The 21,111-nt window shown below is 35.0% G+C and overlaps 1 protein-coding gene across 1 annotated transcript; it reads left to right on the forward strand.

Moving 5' to 3' along the window:
• The first annotated feature begins 6,536 nt into the window (after positions 1–6,536).
• SULT1B1 (sulfotransferase family 1B member 1) lies at positions 6,537–20,837 on the forward strand. Its single transcript, XM_055315248.1, has 7 exons — positions 6,537–6,831; positions 7,109–7,237; positions 9,293–9,390; positions 11,227–11,353; positions 12,380–12,474; positions 16,483–16,663; positions 20,610–20,837. The coding sequence occupies exons 1-7, from the start codon at positions 6,684–6,686 to the stop codon at positions 20,720–20,722; spliced, it is 891 nt and encodes a 296-aa protein (XP_055171223.1). The 5' UTR covers positions 6,537–6,683; the 3' UTR covers positions 20,723–20,837.
• The last annotated feature ends 274 nt before the right edge of the window (positions 20,838–21,111 follow it).

The following is a 21,111-nucleotide window of genomic DNA, read 5'->3' on the forward strand; positions in this document are numbered from 1 at the left end:
ACAGATACCAAGGTTTCAAGGTCTCATATCTCTGTAATAACAAATACTGCATTTTTAACAAACATGTTAATAATAATACAGTTTTTTTTAAAGATGCCATTGTCAGGCTATATTATAAGCATGTTGTTTGTGTTAACTCATTTAATAATCAGAACAACTCTATAGAGCAATTAGAACTCTTAGGCATTGTTAGTGGGAATCTAAAATGATGCAGATGTAATTGAAAATAGCATCTGTTGTCTACGGCCATACCACCCTGAACGCGCCCGATCTCGTCTGATCTCGAAAATAGCATCTGTTATTGGAGATAGCAGATGTTATTGAAAATACAGCAATTCTACTTCTGAGTATATAACCAAAAGAATTGAAAGCAGAATTCCAAAGAAAAATGTATGCACCCATGTTCATTGCAGCATTATTCATAGTAAGCAAAAGACAAGAGCAGAACAAGTGTTCATCAATGGATAATTTGATAAACAAAATGTGAATTATACCTCCAATGGAATATTATTCAGCTTTAACAAGGAAGAGAATTCTGATACATGCTACAGTATAAATGAAACTTGAGCACATTATACTAAGTTAATTAAGCCAATTTAATATTGTGTGATTCCACTTACATGTAGTATCTAGAGTAGTCAAATTCATAGAACAGAATGAAGAGTAGTGCAGAAGCTTGGGAAGGGGGAAGTGGAGAACTATTTTTTCACGTGTAGAGTTTCACTTTTATAAGATGAAAAAGTTCTGGACTTGGTCATGCTGCAATGTGAATGTACTTAATACCGTTGAAGTGTATATTTAAAAATGGTTAAGGGGTGCCTGGGTGGCTCAGTGGGTTAAGTATCAAGACTCTTGGTTGTCTCAGATCTTGATCTCAGGGTTGTGAGATCCAGCCCCACAATGGGCTCTGCTCTGGACATGGAGCCTGCCTGAGAGTCTCTCTCTCCCTCTTCCTCTACACCCCCCCTCTTCCCCTCTCTCAAAAATAAATAAATAAATAAATAAATAAATAAATAAATAAATAAATAAATAAAGTTAAGATAGTAGATTTAATGTGATGTGTATTTTCATAATTAAAGCTAAAGAAGAAAAAAATAAAGCTAAAAAAGATGGCATTATTCATATCAATGGAGGAATGGAGCCATATAGAGGTTAAAAGTCTACCCTTATTCACTAGTCTGTGGGATTACTGATTTAAAGCCCAAGGAGTCTGGCTCTGTAGACCATCCTTTTTCTCTTCCCACAGCTTTCAATATGCTTTGATTATATAAAGCTTGGCAGGAAGCGAAGGTGATTTGTGGAGTCAGTGGTTTTAAGTGTCATCAAAAAGAAAAGAAGTCCCAACCTTAGTTTATAGAGTAATAAAACCATACAAAAGATGAACAAACTAACTCAGAGAACATCTTAGGAAAAGCAAGAATTCTGGATCCCCAATCAAAGATAAGAGAGCCAGATCAGTATTATTATGATCAATCTCGATGCTTTCCAGATTTGTGTGCATGATGCACTGAGGATTATGGTCCATTATACAGGCAACAAAATACAACTATACCATACCCTGAAGAGAAACATTTTTTCTCCATGTTCTCTCACACACTCCTACCCTTCATACAAACCAAGAATGAAATAACTCCAGCTCTCCAAGAAAACCAGGAATCTGTTGGGAACATATTTTAAGGACACAAATGCATTTTTAAAATGAACTTAAAGATCTGTAAGTAAAGTGGAGGATCTTAAAACAATTTGGATTAATTGAAATTCAATTCAAAAATTGAATTTCCCAGATCTGCAGAGGTATAATCTCCAGGGGAGGGGCTTGGTGGTTATAGCCATATCTGACTTGTTAAGAGCCCTTAGCTAAAGGATTGAACAGCAACTGACCATAAAAGAATCTCACAGGGTGGCTGAGATAACAGGGGTAGAGAACAGGAGCATATTTCTGGGGCAAAGTTTCTTCTCCTCCACACACAAGCTTCTTGTTTAATCCTTCTTTGTGTGTATATGTGACTCAGCATGCAAAAAAAAAAAAAAAAAAAAAAAGGTGAGAGGTTATAGAAATGATTAGAGTGACAGAAACAATGGATCTCCCCTGTTTCTGTTTGCTAAAATTATTTAGTATTATCTTTAGTAAATGTTTGTATATATTTGCCCTTTCTAAGACATTAGAACTTAGGTTGCTTCCAGATGAACACACACACACTATGACTTTTCATCACGATCACAATAGTTAAAAGACATTCTTATAAACTGCAGAGGAGCAACAGGCTTCCATACACTGATGCTTCAGATTCTTCCCCTGTGCATTTCTCTCAGACCCTTTGAAGCCTTCCAGAACCTTCAAATCCAGGCAATCTGACTGTGCTTACTACTGGCCACCACCCTGATCCATTTCCTTCTCAGTGCTTCCTGGCTCTGCCAGCTGTTGAAACAGCAGTGCCTGCCTCTGTGTGTACCTGTGTATAGTTCACACTTTTTGTGTCTTAACTGCCTGTCAAGTCACTGAGTTCTGCATCCAGATCAAATCCTGAACTTACTCTTTTTCCTGGAGATAGAATTGAGCCTCCTCAGATTCCCCTGGCCCCGTCCTCCTTGGACTACCATCAGCTCCCAGGGTTCTTGTCAACACCAGCACCATTGACTGAACGTGAAAACTGAAAAAGGAAATTAAATTGTGAGGTAAAATTTGCTTTTTAAAATCTCTTTTCTGGAAGTTTTTGTCTGGCATCTGCAGAGCATTGGGCTTCTCCCATGATTTCCATTTTGAACACATGTTTGCAATTTAAATGTTTTTGCCTAATTCCATTTTTCCCAAAGGAAACTCGGTATTGTTGTTTATGCTGTGCACAATCTCTCAGGCTTCCCATGATCGCTTTTATTTTTCTAGGTTCAATTGGACTTTTCTGAAGCATGCCAGGATTGGGGGTCTTCTTATGAAACTGTAAGCTTCATAAGGGAATAAAGCTGGACTTTATTAAGGTGAAACAAATGGAAGAAATACTTTTTTCATTAAAAGAACCACTAGGTTTTAATGTCAGATATTTCGGTTAGTTTTTCCTATGAAGGATGTTGTTTTCATTTTTTTTTCTTGTTTACCATTGATCTTTTTAAAAGCCAATTCTGGACATTTTAATGTTCAGCTAGGAAGACCTGTGGTATCATATAGACTATCATATATAACCACATTATATTGTTACTTTTTAGTAGAATTTGAGATTTTTTTAAAGATTTTATTTATTGAGACCGAGAGAGCACAAGCAGGGAGGAGAGGGAGAAGCAGGCTCTCAGTGAGCAGGGAGTCCTGTGTGGGGCTGGATCTCAGGACCCTGGCATTACCCTAAAAGACTTTTTAAAGAGATTTTATTTAGTTATTTGAGAGAGAGAGAGAGAGAGAGAGAGAGAGAGAGAGAGAGAAACAGAGAGAGTGGGCAGAGAGGGAGAGTGAGAAAGAGAAGCTAACACCGCTGAGCAGAAAGCCCAACATAGGACTTCATCCCAGGACTCTAAAATCATGACTTGAGCCAAAGGCAGACATTTAACCAGTTGAGGCACCCAGGTGCCTCAGGATTTAAAAGATTTTTATAAACTAATTTTTATAATTTTAAATATCACTCATAAACCATCTTCCAGGGTATCTGGCTCAGTGACATTAGTTATGTTATGTCTTATAGCCTTACCCGTGGGCATCCGTCTGCCCATGTAATTCTGAACTCATCATCATCCATGGGTCAAAATGAGAAGTGCAAGTCAGGATTACTACTCCTAGATTCTCGAATTGGTTACACCCTTTCCCAGATGTGACTAGGATGTATTGAGAATCAGCTGCCTTATTTTCATCTTGTTACTCACATCCATGCTTCTCTGACAACATTTTTGCAGCATGAAAAGTTTGAGGTTTTTGTCAGAGGAAGTTTGCTTTGTCAAAGTAAAACTTCTTTATGGATTGCGAATGTCCTCATTTGGATAAGGGAAAATCACAGAGACTTTGACTCAGTTTCAGGCCCACCCATGCAAGATTCATGGTATGAGCAAATAAGTGTGTAGAGCTGGGAAAACTCGTCTATTTCTAGTTACCACTCACTTGTTGTGTATCTCTGAGCAAATTCTGAACTTGTTCCTTAACTTCATCCACAAAATGAAAGTAAGACTTATCATCAGCATGGGTAGCCCAGTCAATACAATTTATTTTCTAGAAGACGTAAATTCATTCTGATAAATCACTTATACACACCCTATATTGTTAGAGAGCAGATGAAAGTGGTCTAAAGTCATGCTTCCCACATTTTCTTGTGTATACCAATTACTCGGGGACTTCGTTGAAATATAAATTCTGATTCTGGATTGGGGCCTGAGATGCTGCATTTCTAACAAGCTCTCAGGTGTTGTCAGTATTACAGGATGTTTGTACATGAACTGTATTTGAATAGCAATTGTGAATTAATCATATAAATATAAAACTATAGTACAAATAAATCAAAATTAATAAAGAAATAAAAAAGGATGAGTGAAGACATGAATGGCCCCAGGAATGATGTTATAAATGTATAAAATAATGTTAACCACCTACTAGGTGGGGAGCAGATTTATTCATAGGATTTGTAGCAGACAGTATAGGAGATGGGGTGAGTTCAGGGTGGTGTGGCCATACACGAGTAGATAGTATTAGAAGGGGAACTGTGTCCTCAATATTTATTCGCTTTTCCCTATTAATCTGTATGTATGATAAGAATTGGTCAGTGCACCACAAAATTTTATATTCTGGAGCCGGAGAAGAAAAAGAGAGCCTCAGTTATTTTCCTCAATTAATTTAGAACATATAAGCATACAAATGTTATTTGGGCTCAATATTTACCTTTGTATAATCTGGGAAGAAACAATTAGGTAAGAAATTAGTAGACCAAAATGTTTCAAAGAAAACTGTTTCATTTATTGTATGTAACTCAGGTCTAATATCCACATATACCATGTTGACTTCCATTGTTACTCATTCCTATGTATATATCCAAACTGGGAAGTAACACTATCCTCAAGGTCCTAGAAGATTCTGGGACACTTGGGTGGCTCAGCGGTTAAGCATCTGCCTTTGACTCAGGGTGTGATGTCAGGAGTCCTGGGATCAAGTCTCGAATTGGGTTCCCCGCAGTGAGTCTGCTTCTCCCTGTGTCTCTCAGTAATAAACTTTAAAAATATATTTTTAAAAATTAAAAAAAATGTATCTTAGAAGATTCTAAGTGGGACATGCAGATTCAGTCATTCATTCATTCAGTTCATTCAGCATCTACTTCATTCCCAGAGCAGAGCTTACTGACTCAATTTCACTTCTTTCCACTTCCTGCTCCTTACAAAATATTTATGGGATAAAATTATTTATAGATATACATTTAAGAATGTCTGGTTAGCAATGTTTGAAATCTAGTGATAGATTTTACTAGCAGCTATAAGAGTTCATCCAAGATACTATATAATTCAGATTGTTGTTAATTCAAACTCTATTTGTATGTAGTATATATTGTGTGTTATTGTTAATTGACAGATTCTCAAAACTAAATGGACCAATAGGTTATAAAGGATCCTATAACTTCTACATTTTACATTTCCTTCTATTTCTGGGATGTTTATATTCTGTGTTGGGAAGGGTGAGACGGTTGTGAAATGAAAAACAGTAGTAAAAGCAAAGTTAGAGTTTCACATCAGTGGAGATGAAGTGGAAAAAATAAACAATGAATAGCTCTCCATGATCGTCAATTTTATGTCAATTTGATTGGGCCACAGGGAGCCCAGATATTTGGTCAAATATTATTCTACATCTGTGAGGGTATTTTTGGATGAAATTAACATTTAAATTGGTAGACTGAATACTTCAGATTGCCCTTTCTAATGTGAATGGACCTTATCTGATCTGTTAAAGCCTGAACAGAACAAAAAACTGGCCTTCCTGGGAACGAGGAAGAATTCATCCTGCCCGACTTTGAATTCAGACATCAGTTTTTTTCTGCCTTCACACACCAACTGAAGCACTGGGTATTCTTGGGTCTCAAACTTGCTGGCCTTCAAATTAGAACTAAACCATTGAGTTTCCAGTTTGCTATCTACCGATCCAGGGGCTTTTCAGCCTTCATAAAAATTGCATGAACCAATTCTTCATAATAAATTCTCTCTCTCCAAATATGTATATATAATATATATCAGAGAACAGAGAATAATGATATAGTCTCCTCCCAGGACTCAAAATTTTTGGAAGACTTAGCAGAGCAAGAAGATTCTAATTCAGAGATAGTATTATTAGTATAATTATGATTAGAAGAGTTACTAATCAAAGAGTTTGCAAAGCAAATTTTATTATAATACATATGTACATTATATAAAATATATAATATATATAATATATGTGTGTGTGTGTTCTAAGATGTGCAGTTTCATTTCTTTAAAAAGCTTCCAGTAGAGACCTTTGTACTGCTTGTCACTGAGCCAGTTGCTGCTCTTGCAATCTGCAGCTTTACACTCACAAAACTGCCCTTTGTATTTAGATCTCTGCACGCTGAGTTAAAGGCCAATTTCACTTTGTATGGAATAGCGGTGCTTTAATAGCATTAGTTACAAAGCTGCTGATTTTTATCTTCTTTATTTTCCCATGATTAGATTGTCAGAAAATATTCTGTTAAGTATTTGTACAATTTGGTACAAAAATGATTTCGCCAAAAGATTTTCTGAGAAAAAATCTGAAGATGATTCACGGCTATCCCATAATCTATACTTTTGCAAACAACTGGGAAAAGATTGAACAATTCCGCAGCAGACCAGATGACATCATAATAGCCACTTACCCCAAATCAGGTGAGTTTTGTGGTCTGACAGATGCAGATCTGGCTTCAGTATTAGTTTCCTGAAAAATCAACTTCTCTATAAAATCAGCATACTACATAAAATTAATATTCCTATCAGCAAGTCTAGTCATGTATTTTGAATATATTTAAAATGAGCATTTGGGGCACAGAAAGGATAATTGCAGAATTAAGTTTCTAATAGAATGCATTCAGATGGCAGACTACCTGTAGATACTTTTCCCCCCAGATTCAAGTGATGGTTACAAAAACGTTGTTTTTCACCACAGGTACCACCTGGGTTAGTGAAATTGTAGACATGGTTCTGAATAATGGAGATGTTGAAAAATGTAAGCGGGATTTTATAACAGTTAAAGTTCCAATGTTGGAAATGGCTGTCCCTGGACTAAGAACTTCAGGTAATTTTAAACCACCTGGGAATTACAATTTTATAATATTATTTATACAGCATATGAATTATTGTATTTGTGATTTCCATTCAAAGAAAATAGAGTCAATTTGGTAATAAAATAGAAGTTTGGAAGCAGTACAGTCACCAAAACATATTGATAAACTGTAGTTTAATTTATGCATATCCAGGTATGATGACCTAAGATGAAAGAGTTTCGTTGTAGAAAATAACTAAAAATTTGGATAATTTTTAAAATGTTCTTATCTATCAAATTCTACAGAACAAAAGTCAATAAAAGATAAAGATATCAGGAAAACTTCATTTAAAAAATCTAAAAGTTCATGTCATGGGCATTGAGACATAGTGAGTTGTAGAAGACAATGATTTCTCATTTCCACATGCTGGATAAAGTGGCTGTAGCTACCAGGTCAGAAGTAGCATAATAAAACACTTGGTGGAATTTTATAATTAATATATAATTAATGTTTCCAGATAAAATTGTTCAGAAAAAAATTCAAGATACCAAATTAAATTTGAAATTCAGATAAGTAGCTATCTTATTTAGCAAAAGTATATCCTAAACATTGCATGGACGGTACTTACACTAAAAGGTATCTGTTGTTTATCTGAAATTCAAATTTAACTAGGATTTTTTATCTTTATTTCCTAAACCAGGCAACCCTATCCACATTATAATTAAGAAATTCTTCCTAATACAACTGCGTGCTACACATTGTTCTCTACAGAACATTGATTGGTAATGAAATGAGCTACACCCCAGCTCTTGTGAAATCTCCATTCTAGTGTGTGTTTGGGGTGCAGGTGGGGATGGAGAAGAAGCATGGGAGCTGACAAAAAACAAAAAGTAAATAGACTATAAAACAAAAATGTGCATTATATAGAACACTGTCAAAAGATGTTTTAGTAGAGACTGAGTGGCTTTTTGGCATATGTAATAACTTTTTGTGAATAAGTGCAGTATAAGATTGTTTTGAGTGAGTCAGATGCAGTTTTAAGCAGGTGTGCCTTTGTATGCCAAAGGTGGAAAGATAAAGTAGGATTAACAGGTAATCTAGATGTTAGACTAGATGTAAGTAATATTGCAAAAAAAAAATGCATAGGACACTAAGAGTTATTGGATATGAAACCTGGAGTGTTGGTGACTCTATAGCATATAACATCATTAAGAGATATATCTAAAATATAAGAAAGGCTACTGAGTGCATTAAAAGAATAGTAAATTAAAATGGTTGGTCCTGCTCATCTAATCTATGTCAGGAATTCTGAGTGTGCCTTTATCCCAGAAGTGCCTTCAGACTAACCAAGTCACTTATATATTTGTGAGATTCGGGCCTCTGGAATCATCCTAGCTCTGAATAGACAAAATAAATGGATACTCTCTGTCTCGGGGAAGTTCACACATCCCTTATCCAAAGACTTGATTTGAAACAAAGTTCTCCCACATATTAGTTGTATGCCTTTGGTGAGTTCACTTAACACCTAAAAATTATACAACATTTTTATTTTGCACATATGTGCACATGGCACATAAAGGAAATAATGAAAAAATGCAGGTGCAGCAGCTGATGCTCTACAGATGCAACACCATTTATACCATAACACCAGATACAAACAATAGCTGATATGAGAAAGAGTAGTTATCCATATCTCTTTCATTTGAGATACAGAAATTATTTTCATGATTATTTGTAATAATTCAAGGTATGATAAAACTCCAAATTGCTAAAGCTGATACTGTTACTCCTCATTCTAGAGGTGGAGAAAATGAGATACAGAGACTAGCAATCTTTCAAATGTCTCACAATGAGTAGGTAAGGGACAGATTTAGGATTTGAACCCAAGGAGGCTAACCTCACAACTATGCCCCTAACTATTATGCAATATTGCATCCTCAAATCCATATAAACACTGTGTGATTGGTTCAAAATTTAGCAGCATTATATACTGCTCAAAAATATTTTAAAAGGTTAGAGAAAATCAGGAAATTGCTGGCTCCTTGAGAACTCTAATGTATCTATATACCAAACTAAAATTTTCCCAGGAATAGAACAGTTAGAGAAGAATCCATCACCACGGCTTGTGAAGACACATCTACCTATTGCTCTTCTTCCTAAGTCTTTCTGGGAGAACAACTGCAAGGTACACTCTACACTAGAAGTCATTTTTTTACTGTGACCCTCTCTATCCTTTTACTCATGCACATAGTAAGTGATTGTTCACATTTTTGTTTGTTGAGAACTACATAAGAAAGTGTTTGAATTAAAAATATATATTTCAGGCAACTTATGTAATCAAGTTTGCCAAAGATATATAGCAACAGGATCCCCATCTTAGCACTGTATTGCTACTGTTTTTCCCCAAATATCCCTAGATATTCTGGCCTTCTCTGAAAATTCAATATAAAGATGTCAGTTCTTATTTGTTTGATAAAATTCTCCAGTGAAACATTTGTGCCTGATTATTTGCTTCTGGGGAACTTTTAAATGTGAAATTGAATTTCTTCAGTAATTTTGGGGCTATTCTGATTATCTATTTCAACTTCTGCTGGTTTTGATGTATGAGGAATTCTAAGCTGTTGAATTTTGTAATGAAAAGTGTTTCATTATTTTCTCCCTTTTTCTAAAGATTTTATTTATTTATTTGAGTGAGAGAGAACAAGGTGGGGAGGAGCAAAGGGAAAGGGATAAGCAGACTCTCCACTGAGCTGGGAGCCTAATGCAGGTCTCCATCCCAGGACTGTGGGATCATGACTTGAGACCAAGGCAGATGCTTTACCAACTCAACCACACAGGCACCCCCATATATCTATTTTTATTCTTTCTGTGAACAGACTATTTTTACAACAATTTTACTTTTAGAACAGTTTTAAATTCACAGCAAAATCGAGTGGAAGGCAAAGAGATTTCCCATATATCCCCTGCCCCTACGCATGCATAGCTACCTATCAACATCCCCCACCAGAGTGGTATACATTTGTTAAAACTGGTGAACCTACACATCATTATCACCTAAAGTTCATAGTTTACATTAGGGTTCACTCTTGGTCTTGTACATTCAGTGGGGTTTGGACAAATGTATAATGAAAACGTAGACCATTATAGTATCATACTGTGTAATTTTGCTGTCCTAAAAATCTTCAGTACTCCACCTATTCATCCCCCTCTCCTCCCAACCTGACAACCACCGATCTTTTTAATTGCCTTCATGGTCTTGCCTTTTCCAGAATGTCACATAGTTAGAATCATACAGTATGTAGTTTTTCCAAATTGCATTCTTTCACTTAGTAATATGCATTTAAGTTTCCTCCAAGTCATTTCATGGCTTGATAGCTCATTTCATTTTAGTGCATATTATTCTACTGTCTGAATGTATCCTAGGTTATTCATTCATTTACTGAAGGACATCTTGGTTCCCCTCACATTTTGGTGATTATGAATAAAACTACTATATATATCCACTTGCAGGTTTTTGTGTGGAGCTTATTTTTCAACTTTGGATAAATGTCAAGCAGTGTGACTGCTGGATTGTAGGTAAAACTATGCTTAGCTTTGTAAGAAACTGCCACAATGTCTTCCAAGGTACCATTTTTGCAATCCCACCAGCAATGAATGAGAGAGCTCCTGTTGCTCAACATCCTCAACCAGGATTTGGTGCCAGTTATCTGGATATTGGTCATTCTAATAAGTATGGAGTAGTGTCTCACTGTTGCTTTAATTTTCACTTCTCTGATGATACATGATGTGGAACATCTTTTCATACTCATTGTAATTTTAGTGGCTATCAGATTTGATGTGAAACCTATTTTTTCTTGATATTAGTTATTTGTGTCTTCTCTTTTTTCTTTGTCTTGCTAGATGATTATCAGGTTTGTTCATTTTTTTTAAAAGACAGCTTTCTGTTTCATTAATTCTAATTTTTCCTATTTTTAACTTTGTGGATTTCAAATCCACATGGTTTTCTCTTTTTTCTCTGTAGATGATTTATTTGGCTCGAAATGCCAAGGATGTTGCAGTCTCATATTATCATTTTGACTTAATGAATAATTTGGAACCTGCCCCTGGTCCCTGGGAGGAGTATTTGGAGAGATTCATGACTGGAAATGGTACGTAGGCCCAGGCTTGAAATTAATAATGTTTTCTTTTAAATAATACTAATAACTATTATGGATGTGACTTTTCCTACCAAAACACTTTTCTGGATGCCTGGATGGCTCAGCAGTTGAGCATCTGCATTCAGCTCAGAGCATGATCCCAGATCCAGGGATCCAGTCCCTTGTCGGGTCCCCTGCAGGGAGCCTGCTTCTCCCTCTGTCTAGGTCTCTGCCTCTCTCTGTGTGTCTCTCATGAATTACTAAATAAAATATTTAAAAATATATATTTAGGGGAGCCCTGGTGGCTTAGTGGTTTAGCGCCATCTTCAGCCCAGGGTGTAGTCCTGGAGACCTGGGATCGAGTCCCACGTCGGGCTCCCTGTGTGGAGCCTGCTTCTCCCTCTGCCTGTGTCTCTGCCTCTCTCTGTAATGAATAAATAAATAAAATCTATCAAAAAATAATAAAAAAATATATTTTAAAAACCCAAAACACATTTCTAAGCCAGTAAAAAGCACATTTAAATAACATTTAAAGAATTAGATCAACTATCTAATATTTTACTATGACATTAATACATAAATTTGGTATTTAACATGGACTTGATGAAAATATTCTCAAATGTCTTTTTCAGTTACTAGAAATCCATTCTCATTTCCTGCTTACAATGCGAATTGTTTAAGATGTCCAAATCTTTGGTTAGATCTGTTATACATATATTTATAATATTTAGATAAATAGTCAATACGAGTACTTAGTAGAATTGTTTCCTCCCATGTGAGGCGAAGTAAAATTCATATGGAGGCCAATGTATTTTCAATTGAAATGCTTCCTTTGTACTTTATTATTTTTTGTACTTTATAGTTTTTAATCTAACTACATCCATAAATGGTTGATTATATACATTTTAATTGGCCTTATATATTCAGTTTCCTTGATTATTAATTCTACAAAATATTTGTACAATTTGGCTTACTATTTAGAAATAAATATTCAATTTGATGAATGCTTACAGTAATAGACTATTTCTCTGGTTTTAGTGGCCTATGGTTCCTGGTTTAATCATGTTAAGAGCTGGTGGAAGAAAAAGGAAGAACACCCAATACTTTTCTTGTACTATGAAGATATGAAAGAGGTAAAATGGTAGAAATCATTTTGAGTAATTGCCCCAATACATCCTGGGGTAAAGTGTTAATAAATATTTCCATTTAATCTGTGGAGTTAAAAAAAAATGTTGTGATTATTTTGCCTCTTCTCCATGCCTGCTTATCCAAATCTTGCTAAGATCGTTAGTGATTTCTAATGGTGAAATCCATGACATTTTTATCTTCTTATACTTTTTAACCATTGTGTTTATGAGCACCTTCTGTTGTTGAAATTCTTTCCTACACTTAATAGGTTATTATGCTCTCTTGGCTTTCCTGTAGATTTCCATCTGTTACTTAGTTAGCTTTCTTTGTAAGCTATTTGCTACATTTTGGAGATCATACCCATGCCTACAGTTAACAAAACTCTTTATGTGCTAATGACCCCCCAAAATTCCATTTTATTTATTTATTTATTTTAAAAGATTTTATTTATTTATTCATGATAGACAGAGAGAGAGAGAGAGACAGAGAGAGAGAGAGAGGCAGAGACACAGGCAGAGGGAGAAGCAGGCTCCATGCACCGGGAGCCCGATGTGGGACTCGATCCCGGGTCTCCAGGATCGCGCCCTGGGCCAAAGGCAGGCGCTAAACCGCTGCACCACCAGGGATCCCTAAAATTCCATTTTAATTTCTACCCTAATTCAGACCCAGGCTTTTATTTAAATGATCCTTAAATTTAACACATTCAAAACTAAGCTCATCTTGCTTCTCTGTCTCTAACATGTAATCCTTTTCTTCTTTTATTCTCTCTTTGGTTAATGATGTTATTCGTCCATTAATTTTCTTTTTTTTCCTCTAAATTTTTATATAAATTCTGGTTAGTTGACATGCCATATAATATTGGTTTTAGGTGTAGAATAAAGTAATTCATCACTTACATACATATTCATTAATTTTCAAAATCTGAAATACATTGTCTTCATTGACTTTATATAGTGGATATAGCTCCACTATCTTATGGACATCTCATTGGTTCACATGCCCTACTTATTATAATTTTCAAATGTGTTCCTCTCTTTTATTCTCCTACTAGTTTGGGGATTCATCAGCATTCATCTGTTTCCTACATGACCTAGTAGCAGTTCAAATACTTCTGCAAAGTTCCAGGCCTATTCTGAGGCCATTTTACTTAAATTTGGCAAACACACACACACACACACTCTTGAGAAATATCATTCTTGTAACTACATTCATAGTACAGAATATAGCACCTTACACATGCATCATAGAATCACTTGTATGAATAATTAATTGCTTGAACGAACAAATAAATGAATGAACAGTAACAACAAACATTTTAGAGACATCAATCTTACTTTGCATAACAAAAATCATGTCGCAGGTAAAATTTCCATTGATCCAAGTATTTCGGAGAAACCCCCAGGACATTCTCACATTTTAACAAAAAGAGTCTGTGAATTTTTCTGCCCTGCCCAGGATCCCATCTTCCATCACACTTGTTTATAGCCCATAGAGAATCTATGGCCTAAACTTTACTACTGCCCATTTATACAGGGCTTGAGGCAATTAATTTCCAATTTGCTGGCAATATGCAGCTGTGAAACAGAAGTGGTTTTATGAAAACACTTTTTATAAGTGGTGATATCCCTTGAGTATTTGATTAGCCAGAGTTAAGTCATGAATTCTTCATAAGGAGAAAACTGTCCTTCTGTACTATCTTTCTTTACTTCCTAGACACAAGAGTAGCCCTTAATAACTTTATGAAAAGAGCAATTTTAGCTTCTAGGTATAGTCCCTTTCCTCCATAGGATGGGGAAATACACTTTCTGGGCCTACTTGGTATTTGCATTCTGTGTCTGACATCATGCTATCCCCTATGTGACACTCATGTCAACCATTTCTCTCCTTATTCAGCTAAAATGCATCATTCAAATCCACTCATTCATACTGATTTACAGTCTGGCCCCATCAGCTTTATAAGCATATCTAGACATTTTGAAACCCACTCAAACCTGTTAAGTTCATCATACTTAATAGATGGTCTTTTTCTCCTGTCATACAGTCAGTTTTAGGCGATGTTATATAAAGAAGTTTAACAATAATAGAATAAGATTATAATTACATATCAATAATAAAAATTCAAGGAGAACCCTAATAATTTACATTGGTTTATGAGCATCTGCATAATTTCTCAATCAATGCAGTGAAAGAGAAATACAGCAGAAGGAGAGTCAGTAGTCACCAGCACTCTACTTTCATTTCTACAGCTCTATAAACTAACACGCATTGATACTTTGGCAGTGGCCGTATTATTCTCCAAACACTTTGAATCCCTAATAGAAACTGTTCTCTTTTTGCCTGTGGTTTTCCTAATACCAGTATTAACTTTTCTTTGGCCTTTTTCCCACTATCATCATTTCTGACCTTTTACTTATTCCAAGCACTGACATCCCTTAATTAGTCGGCTCATTCTGCTCTTATCAAGGTCTGAGACATAATATTTTGCCAGAACTTTCCTTGTAGGGAACTCCCTACCAAAACACACACATGTGTATACATGAGCACACACATAGTTAATGACATATTATTAAATGCTGTTTCTTACCTGAATAAGAGATAAAGCCCAAATCCTTCACAGGACATCCAAGGATTTTTCTCATTTTTACCCCAACTTATCTTTCCAGTTTTATAGCCTCTCTTACTTGTATGAACAACTCAAATCTAACTTCAACCACTTTGTGTTTTTTTCTTCCCTTCAACATATTATGAGACCCTATACCTCCAAGAATTTTGACTATTTCTGTACTAAAAATTCACTCTCCAACAACTCAGCAGACTACATATCGTGGTAAATTCTGACTCACCTTTTTCAATTCAGCTTAGATATCACCTTATCAATATATTTCTAGACATATCCATATAAAGTTTAGTTTAACCTCCTAAAATTTACAAACATTAAGTTTATGTCATTTGAATCCGGAAAATTGGGGCACATGAGTGGCTCAGTGGTTAAGCATCTGCCTTTGGTTCAGGTTGTGATCCTGAGGTCCTGGGATCAAGTCCCACATTGGGCTCCCTGCAGAGTGCCTGCTTCTCCCTCTGCCTATGTCTCTGCCTTTCTCTGTGTGTCTCTTATTATAAGTAAATAAAATCTTTAAAAAAAAGAATCTGGAAAATTATTTATTTCTCAGATTTTGTTCTTTTTATCCCCAACAGTTAATGAATTACTTAGGTCTTTATATCTTTGCATCTTTGTTGAAGTTTTTTAAAAAATATTTTATTTATTTATTTATTTCAGAAAGAGAGAAAGAGAAAGAGCATGAGCAGGAAGAGGGGCAGAGGCAAAGGGAGATAGGGTCTCAAAGAGTCTCAAGCAGTTTACACTGAGTATGGAGCCTGACTCAGAGCTTGATCTCACAATCCTGAGATTATGATCTGAGCTGAAATCAAGAGTTGAATGCTCAACTGATTATACCACCCAGGTGCCCCTGCAGTTTATTTTTACTAATTTATGTCCAAGCAAGGTCTAAGGTATAAGTACTCTAAGACAAACATACTTGAAGTAATTCACGAATCTATTATTTTTGTTTCCAAATATTGTTATTAAAAACAAGAAAGAAATTTTGATTCAGAACAAATAAATAAAGACAGGAAGAATAAAAACATGCTGGGACCCTAAATGTTCACTATTCAAATCTGATTACAACTTGAGCTTAAAATAGCTGTTATTTTTCTCCAAATATTGTTAATATTTAGCCCAAGCTTTGTTCTTATTCTACTTTTGATATAAGCTAAAAATATGAAACTTGGAATAAACAAAATATTTTATCTATTTTTGCCAAACATAAATTATGGATGTTTTCAGTTTTATGATTAATTTTTTAAAAACTATTGATGACCCAACAAAATATGGATTGTATATTCAGAACCAACATTTAAGAAAACAGATTATAAATATTATAGTTTTCACAATATGTTAATGATATGTTAATGATTTATCGTTTTCTTGGGTATGTCTCTTTATCCACTGATAGAATCCAAAGCGGGAAGTCCAGAAGATCGCTAGATTTCTAGAGAAGAATTTGAATGATGAAGTCTTGGATAAGATAATTCATCACACCTCATTTGAAATGATGAAGGACAATCCTCTGGTGAATTATACACATCTACCAAGTACAGTGATGGATCATAGCAAATCATCTTTTATGCGTAAAGGTAAATACTTTGCCTAGTTTAATTTCCCTTTTCACTTTCTTCTGAATTACTCTAAAATGAGGATTAGTTTTGTGACCTCTAACAATTACTTAGCCAGTTTGGGTACCAATTTCTTCATCTCTAATATAAGGACACTAAAAATACCTACCACAAAAAGTTGCTGAACTAGATTAGAAATGACTAAGGAAATAATGCATTATGAACTTGTTATCTAAATACCTTGAATATTTGATGCATGTTTATTTTTCTATTTACTGTGCTACTAAATGAGAGTAGTTTTGTCAATCCTGATGTGAGTCATTCCAAAATTGTTATTCCTAAATCTTAAATCTTTGCCTAAATAGGCATAGGCTTCCCTCTTCTCCTCAGCGATAAATTAATGTCACTCAATACAGGAATATTTCCTTTAAAGTCTTCATATCACTTAGAGAACAGTGGCCACTTTGTTAAGGATTCACCAGGAGAAATCACTTTTTTTACCCTATTTTGCTCCCTAAAAATGCTGTCTGAATTATAGGAAACATGGAATCTAAATTTAACTTAAAAAGATGATAATAGAGGAATATGGCATTTGATATTGATTCCACTGATGCAAATCCTGCATATTGTGGCTTATTGTGTACGGTTTGTGTCAACAATGTTTTATTAATGATAAAAATAATACATTTAACAAATTATTAACTTAAAAACAAATTTGGGAAGTTATCCATCTAATAATGTCACCCTCTGTTTTCAATATTCTTTATTGAAGTAGAGACAAAAGGGATAGAATTTCAATTGGTGTGCTACAAAGTAAACATAACCCTAAAAATGTACTGTACATATGAACATATGGCTGAAAACCCTTGATTTTCAAAAAGAGTTATATGGTTAAATTTTTTCTAAAATATTTTTCTACATTACTTCTCAAAATAGCAAACTGCCCTAGTGCTTTCAAATTGTTCTTTATTTTCAAAAACATTGCACTTAACTTTTCACAACTAACCTTCAGTATAAGAAAGTAAAGTTTTCATTGTAAATGGTGTCTAAAACAAGACTGATGCTCACATGCACATATTTTGCTGGTGGAAAAAAATCAGGAAAAAAAAACCTTTCTTTATTAAATAAGGCAAATTCTCATTTTGTCAGATTATCTGAATGTAACTTTCAGAAGGGTTTCATTCCCAGTCATGTGAAAATTGATACCACTCCATGATATTTCATTAGGGCATAGAGTTAGATGAAACAAGTTCAGTATCTGGATTCTGTGGTTTCTTAAACTTCAAGCAGAAAAGAGTCCATTTGAGTCTCATAAGAGAGACGGTCTCTACATCCCCTCCAGAAGTGGAAAAAAACATACCTTTTGTAGTCAGATTGATCTGCAGTTTGTCCAGGCTGTGCCACTTCCTGAATCTATGACTTTGAATATGTTTATTCAATCTGTCAAAGGTCTGCTTACATCGCCGAAAATATGGAGAAAGTAACAAGATCTCTGGCATAAGTTTTGGGGGAGGATTATGGTAAATGACATGTAAGCATTTCATGTAAGCATTTTTTCCCACCATAAATAATACATTAAAAAGTAGCAAGTCTTATTAGTCTAAATAGTTCGAGATTTGTTTACCCGTTTATTCATTCATGCACTCAATAAACATTTAAAGAATGGCCATTTATTCATTCATTTATTATAGGAAACACTTCATGAACACCTGCATGCAGCACATATTTCCTAGAACATGCAAGGATGAATGACACATACATTTGCTTTAAGAAGCTCGTAATGTAATGAGAGAGGCATGCATGTAAGCGGATGCTAACCAGGGTTCAAAGTGATGTATGAACAAAGGGCTGGGTACACTCAGTCTGGAAGGATGCCATGTTGGCTAAATCAATGTCATAATTTAGTCACACAATAGTAAAAGTAGTAGGGAGAGGATAGATGATGTCCAGTGTTTTTACTTATGTTCCACATTGCAACAAAACAGAAAAATCTAGGCTTTAGTCAGCATTTACTTAATCAAAAAAAAAAGTATACTTCCCTTACTCTTGTGAAGCAAATGTGTTTGTGTATATTATATAATTAATAGAAAATCATTGGAAAACTTCATATATGACTCGATTGTTTAATTTGTGCTTTTTGTATTTAATGACATCTTTACAGATGGACTATTTCAAATATACACTACTGTCACATTTCAAAGAGCTCTTACCATCTGGTAAACACAGAAAAAAACATAATAACCAGGAAGCAACATTGTTTATGGGGCTGTTTTTCATTAAAAGATTTGAAATCTTCATCAAGCCGTCATGGGTTAATGAAACTTGCAATTCAACAGGACATATTTTATATTTCATAAAATAACAAGCAAATGTTTATCTCCAGGCACACTTGCAGTGCATTAAGAATTTTTCAAATATTTATAAGCATCCAAGTATAAGAAATTAAAAGCAAATCTGTTCCCAACAGTTTTGCTTTTGTAGAGATGGTTCAGCATTGTTATATGTTTGACTTTAAATGCTATTCATCTCATCTAAAATGCAAATACAGTATAAAAGTCTAGTGAACTGAAATAAAATGGTATCCTTCAAGTATCATACCATCTTTACTAATAAATTCATGGGAAATGATACATCAATTTCCTAGTCATGTATTAATTGTGCTGATGACCAGTCCATTGTATGGTTTTTAAAACTAATTTGTGAAATAAAATCTGTCCTGATCACTGATGGAGTGTCCAACAGTAATCCTATGACCATGACAAGCAGGAACACTAAAAGAATCTCTTTCAGGAAACTATTGTATGGTCCATAAGTTTAGATAGGAAAATTAAGCCTTCTCAGAATGTATCTTTAAAAGTCTGTCAAAACCATAATGAGAGGGATGCCTGGGTGGCTCAGTGGTTGAGCGCCTCCCTGTGGCCCAGGGCATGATCTTGGAGTCCCGGGATGGTGTCCCACATGGGACTCCTTGCAGGGAGACTGCTTCTTCCTCTATGTCTCTGCCTCTCTCTCTGTGTGTGTCTCTCATGAATAAATATATAATTTTTAAAAAAATTAAAATAAAATAAACATAATGAGATATCACCTCCAACCTGTCAGAATGGCTAGTATCAAAAAGACAAAAATAGCAAGTGTTGGTAAGGATGTGGAGAAAAGGAAACACTTGTGCACTGTTTGTCCAGTGTAAATTGGTACAGTCACTGTGGAAAACAACATGGATGTTTTTCAAAAAATTAAAAATAGAACTACTCTATAATCCAGCAGTCCACTATGATAACAAAAGTGAAAACACTAATTCAAAAAGATATATGCACCTCTGTGTTCACTGCAGCATTATTTATAATAGGCAAAATATGGAAGCAACCCAAGTGACCATTAATAGATGAATGGATAAAAAAGATGTGGTATATACACACAAGGGCATACTACTTGCCATAAAAAATAAATAAATAAAACAAAATCTTGCCTTTCGCAACAACATGGATGGACCTAGAAGGTATTATGCTAAGTGAAAGACAAACACCATGCAATTTCATTTATATGTGGGATCTAAAAAACAAATAAATAAAATGGAAACAGACTCCTAAATACAAAGAACACACTGATGGAAGCCAGAGGGGAGGGGGGTGGGGAATAAGCAAAATAAGTGAAGGGAATTAAGAGGAACAAACTTCTAGTTAGAAAATAAATAAGTCATGAGGATGCAGAGTACAGCATAAGGAATATAGTCAATAATACTGTAATATTACAATATTGTATATCAATTATACTTCAAAAAACAGGTTCTATTTAGCTCTAAGCCACCTTCCTAAATGACAGGAATGACCAATAAAGGGGAAATGGCATTTTATAGTATTCAAATACAAGGGAAGTCCTTCTTTAACTCTTTGAAACTTTTCTTTTGGTATACTAGGCTTCCTTCATAATGGAAATATGTTATTCCATATATTTTCTTATTTATTTTTAGGGATTGCAGGTGACTGGAAGAATTACTTCACAGTGGCCCAAAATGAGAAATTTGATGTCATTTACAAGAAGGAAATGTCTGGAACTACCCTTCAGTTTCGCACAGAGATTTAAAGATCCTAGTGACCAATCTGAAGAAGGAAGAACAGAGCTGTAATTTGTTAAAAAGGAGGCCATTAGGCAGTCAAATGGATTTATAAAGAAGGAGAAAATGTGCTTTTAAAATGAATTTGTCTGTGTGTCATTAATCAGGTCTCAATTTTGCTCCTGACTCTGAGCTTCCAAATTCCGTAGGGGTAGGGCCAATTGTTATGTTTTTGTAGGATATTCCTACCTTTTCCTAGACTAGTACAGATAGCAGAGTAAGCACTTATCTTACTCAACCTCTATGTGTTATGACTCAGAATGAAGTTCCCCTTCTATTAACATGGTCCAAGAAGTGTTGTTTGCACACTGACACTGCATTTCCTAGCTCTGCCCCAATTCCCTTTGCTGAAAACTTG

This window comes from Nyctereutes procyonoides, unplaced genomic scaffold, assembly GCF_905146905.1.
Source record: "Nyctereutes procyonoides isolate TBG_1078 unplaced genomic scaffold, NYPRO_anot_genome, whole genome shotgun sequence".
NCBI lineage: Eukaryota > Metazoa > Chordata > Mammalia > Carnivora > Canidae > Nyctereutes > Nyctereutes procyonoides.

Bases quoted from the DNA above. Each gene is read 5' to 3' on its own strand.
- SULT1B1 (XM_055315248.1), top strand. From the start codon at position 6,684: ATGATTTCGCCAAAAGATTTTCTGAGAAAAAATCTGAAGATGATTCAC. The intron at 6,832-7,108 runs GTGAGTTTTGTG...TTTTCACCACAG, and splicing joins AGCCACTTACCCCAAATCAG to GTACCACCTGGGTTAGTGAA. The intron at 16,664-20,609 runs GTAAATACTTTG...ATTTATTTTTAG, and splicing joins ATCATCTTTTATGCGTAAAG to GGATTGCAGGTGACTGGAAG.